Source organism: Triticum dicoccoides, chromosome 2B (assembly GCF_002162155.2).
Source record: "Triticum dicoccoides isolate Atlit2015 ecotype Zavitan chromosome 2B, WEW_v2.0, whole genome shotgun sequence".
Taxonomy (NCBI): Eukaryota; Viridiplantae; Streptophyta; class Magnoliopsida; order Poales; family Poaceae; genus Triticum; species Triticum dicoccoides.
In genome coordinates, this window is record NC_041383.1 from 76126390 (window position 1) to 76130441 (window position 4052).

General features: G+C 46.4%; 1 protein-coding gene across 2 annotated transcripts in view; it reads right to left on the reverse strand.

Annotated features, from left to right (window-relative positions):
• Nucleotides 1-3448, reverse strand: part of LOC119362226 (transmembrane protein 234 homolog) — a 4841-nt gene extending 1393 nt beyond the window's left edge. The window contains exons 1-5 of one of the 2 annotated variants that reach the window (XM_037627425.1): nucleotides 2981-3448; nucleotides 2232-2366; nucleotides 1616-1917; nucleotides 728-882; nucleotides 207-392 (exon numbers count right to left, since the gene is read on the reverse strand). In XM_037627425.1, coding sequence (XP_037483322.1) covers nucleotides 2355-2366; nucleotides 2981-3352 — 384 coding nt within the window. In that variant the 5' untranslated portion in view covers nucleotides 3353-3448 and the 3' untranslated portion in view covers nucleotides 207-392; nucleotides 728-882; nucleotides 1616-1917; nucleotides 2232-2354. The remainder of the gene's footprint in view (nucleotides 1-206; nucleotides 393-727; nucleotides 883-1615; nucleotides 1918-2231; nucleotides 2367-2980) is intronic. The other variant, XM_037627426.1, reaches the window with a different exon arrangement.
• Nucleotides 3449-4052: the final 604 nt, after the last annotated feature.

The following is a 4052-nucleotide window of genomic DNA, read 5'->3' on the forward strand; positions in this document are numbered from 1 at the left end:
CCTAACTCTGGTCTATTTGTTAGCAAGTGAATGTACGAGTCGGATTTGACGCATCCTGCCATTTACAGCCTCTCCGTACTCTACACAGGAACAAATCATCTCGGAAGTTAGAAGCAGAGCAGGTGCGCCCAGGTCCGTGCATAGCCGTCACTCAAAGCAGCGGTTCAGGACACAAGGAAGAAGGAATGGAGAAAGAAAAGGCTCACCTGAGAAAATTGTAGTCGAGGCCATACACAGTGCAGGGGTTGTGCCGGCGAGACCTTGGACCGGGAGGAGGCGACCTTGGACAAGGAGTGCTGGAGAGGCTCCTCTGGCCTGGCCGAGTGAGGAGCAGGTAGCCATCAGTCAGTATCTTCTCCGTGGCCCCCTTCACGCAACCAGATGGGAGCAAACTGCACAAATGACATCAATCAGATGCTGAGCAAACTAGTATCAAAATCATTAGTATGAGCTGGTTTGCATTTCCAGAGCAAACCACACTAAAACTACAATTTCAGACCAAATTGATCCTAGGTTTACATTCATGTGTATCCCAGTGAAGTGAAACCACCAACACTAGATGTGTGACATAGTTCCATGACTAGTCAAGTGAAACTTGTCCAACTAGTGATATAACTATAGACGCCCACCCAGCTCTCATTGAGCAGAAATATGGCCCTCGGAGCAATAACGAGGAAAATGGCTCAGAACAAAGAAATTTGAATGACCCAGGAAAACCAAGACTTACCCAGGAGAGCATTATGATCCCTCTAGCAGTTGCTTCCAATCTGGCAAGAATTGCTCGAGCCTCTAAGACCAACCATTCATGTAGGCATACCACCGCCACCTGATGAGCGAGCGGCTTGATGGTTGGTCCTTCATCTTCGCCTCCTCATAAACAGCCTGTCATAAACCATGAGCTTTTAGCATGAATCATAAACAGTATCCCTGGAAAGCTACTGTCCCCCATATGTCGGCACTGTTACTTGGCTATGAATGACGAGAAGGCCGTCTCTTACTGGTATTTACATGCTAGTGACTAGCTCTTTCAATTTGCCCATCATGGATAACTATTCCATGATTAAAAAATACACAATATTTTATAGCATATTAACAGAAATTACAAATGCACAAACAAATATTTCATACAGGTTTCAGATTACACACATTCGCATGATCAGCATTTCATTCTCAAGATTTAGGTCCTAGAAATGTAAATAAAACATGCGCAAAGTAACAAACAATAACTCATTTGTTCTGCAATCTATCCAACAAGAGCATGTCATCTACACATTCCCTTGGTAAAAGAACTATGCCTGAAATACCATGTACTAGTAGACAGTAGCACAATTTTCCACCAAAATTAAGAACAAAGTCCTGTCATAGTATGAACAGAAATTGAACCATGCATTTACCAGACCAAGCATAGCATCTGTTATTTTATCAGCTTAAGTACACGAGCTTCAGCCAGGATTAAATAATACACAACATTATGAAACCTGCACTACTACAGGATCACAAATAGTAGGCAAGATATTGATCACACAACCTATACCGGTGACAGTAGCATGTTTTTTCTCTAAAATTGACAACAAGGCCCTAACAAAATTTCAACAGAAATCAAACCATGCATTACCAGACCAAGTAGCATTCAACATAATGCTCGATTCTGGCGCATAGTTCTTCAATATGTAAGAGCAGATAAAGATACACATCTCCTTATGTCTGACAAGCACCAAAACCTTTGTGGAAAGATGAACCAGTGTATCGTAGGAGATTAGCAAGAAGCAGCAAATATTTCTCGATTTGCAACCATCATCAATTAGATTCCAACGAAGAAGCCCCCAAAATCACTATGCACAACATCATCTTCGGACGTGGTGATACACTACCATGTGGGAAATTTGAGGCTGTTGCTTGGAGGTCTCGCATACCGCCCTAGTACAACAAAACGATAAGCTATAAGATGCAAGCACCACCTATGGTGGAAAGGAAGAAGCGAGTATCTCCGGAAGAAGGACATTTGATTTGAGTAAAAATTATCTGTGTGTTTGTAACTAGAAAATATTATTGAACTGTCCTAATTCAGGAGTCTTGCAGAGCTAATGAACATATATGTCTAGTTTTGTATGCATGAAGGGGTCCAAACCACTATGTGCATCACTACTTCACTAGAGTTGCAGATAGACTCTTTTTCTAACAGTACATGAAAACGTGAAGCTTTTGTGTTTCTTCGAAAAAGAGAAACATACCTCCCTAGGATCAAGCATGCAATCATGCAGACACTTCTCCCTCCCAGATCACAGCCATGATCTTGTGTGCCATGAACTAGGAGTAACCAGGTATAGTACCCTGATTGCTCCAAAACAGAGCATTCAAGTATGGACCTGCAACAGTATGAACATCATTCTTATTAACAAGTACACCTAAGCACCTTCTGCATGGGCATGTAGCCATAGTCAGGCCGGTAACGAAATGCCCATTACCGAGGTCGGACCTCAAATGGATAATTAGTTTTAGGCATCATCAATCTGTGCTTACTTGACACATGGCAAAACGACTATGCCGGGAACAGGGCAAACATATTTTACAAGAGGACAGGGAAGGTAAACAGTGATCATTCAGAAAGTCATTCTTGTAGGTAACTGATTCTGGATAAAAACCAAACTGATTCAGAAGGCACAAACAGGGAAACAGAGAACTGATGAGTTGAGATGCTGCAGTATTTATGTGAATGCGTATGTTGTTCAGCACACCATATGATACAATTACCAAAGTTCCCTAACCAGGCCTGAAATAAGCAAGATTGCTAAAGGCCAAAATGAGAAACAGCCTAAATGTCAGCATCAAACGCACATATTATGAACTGACAGATTTACAAAAAGTAGACCAAATTCGAACTAATTCTACAGACAACATTGAAGACGGATGAGAAACAGTGACGCAGATGCAGTCGGACCCTTGAAAGGGACGGGGAGTCAGCGAGCTAGGAGATGCAGACCCAGACGCCGAGGAGGATGAGCGCGGTGCCGAGCGCGGCCGGTGCGGCGCGGGTGGCCTCCCCGAGGAGCGCGGCGGCGACGGCGGTGGCGGCGAAGGTGGTGGCGTTGGTGACGGGCACGGCAACGGAGATGGGCGCGTCGCCGAGGAGCCGGAAGAAGGCCGCGGAGGCGGAGAGGTTGGCGAGGAACGGCGCCGAGTACTGCCACGTGAGGAGCAGGTCGGCCCACCGCCGGACGGCGCCGGTGCCGGCGGGGAGGCAGCGGGAGCGGCGGTCCCAGACGAGCGCGCCCCGCCGCATCAGCGCGTTGGTGGCGCCCCACACCAGGCCCACCGCCACCATGCTCGCCGCGTCGCTGCCAACCGCCGCCATGTTCGCCGGGGTGCGGTGGATCTGGGGAGCTGGACGGCGGTGAGCTCTCCCTCTGTTTCTCTGCTTTCCTCGCTGTGACTGGATCTTTTGCTGCCTTGTTTGGGTTAGGCTGGAATTTGGCTTTTGAAGGTTTGTGTTTGTGTAATTTCAAACTTTAGCTTCTCAAAAGGAGGGTTGTGTTTGTGTAATTTCAAAATTTGGCTAACCTCTAGACTGTAGAGAAGTTGGAAAATTTGAAGAGTTTTGGGCATGCTAAATCTTCTAAGGCCAACTTTAACTGATCCTAAAAAATAAAAAAGTATCCGGCCGGAGTAAAGCTTAGTGGAGTATTTTTACTCCACTAAGTTTTGATCGTTTCTAAGCCCCTGTTTTTTAAGGCTTTTGGTCCTGCTTTTGCAGCTTTTTCATTTTGGGCGCCCAAACAACACATGGCCTAACTGGTCCCTTAAATTTAACGAAGCAAACCTTACACTTGGCTTATGCATTTCGTCGAACACTTGGCAAGTGCGCTCCAACAGTGGCAAGACGAACAAGAAGGAGCCGTGGCACGTGAAGTTGCGGTCGGTGGTGCCCAAGGAGGGCCTGGTGGTGTCCATGGAGCTGCGAGAGAAGGAGGTCTCGCCACAGTCTTGCCTTGATGCTGGCGTCGCTGCCCGGCCTGCTCGCCGATGCGGAAAGCTTCTTGAACTCCCGCATAGAT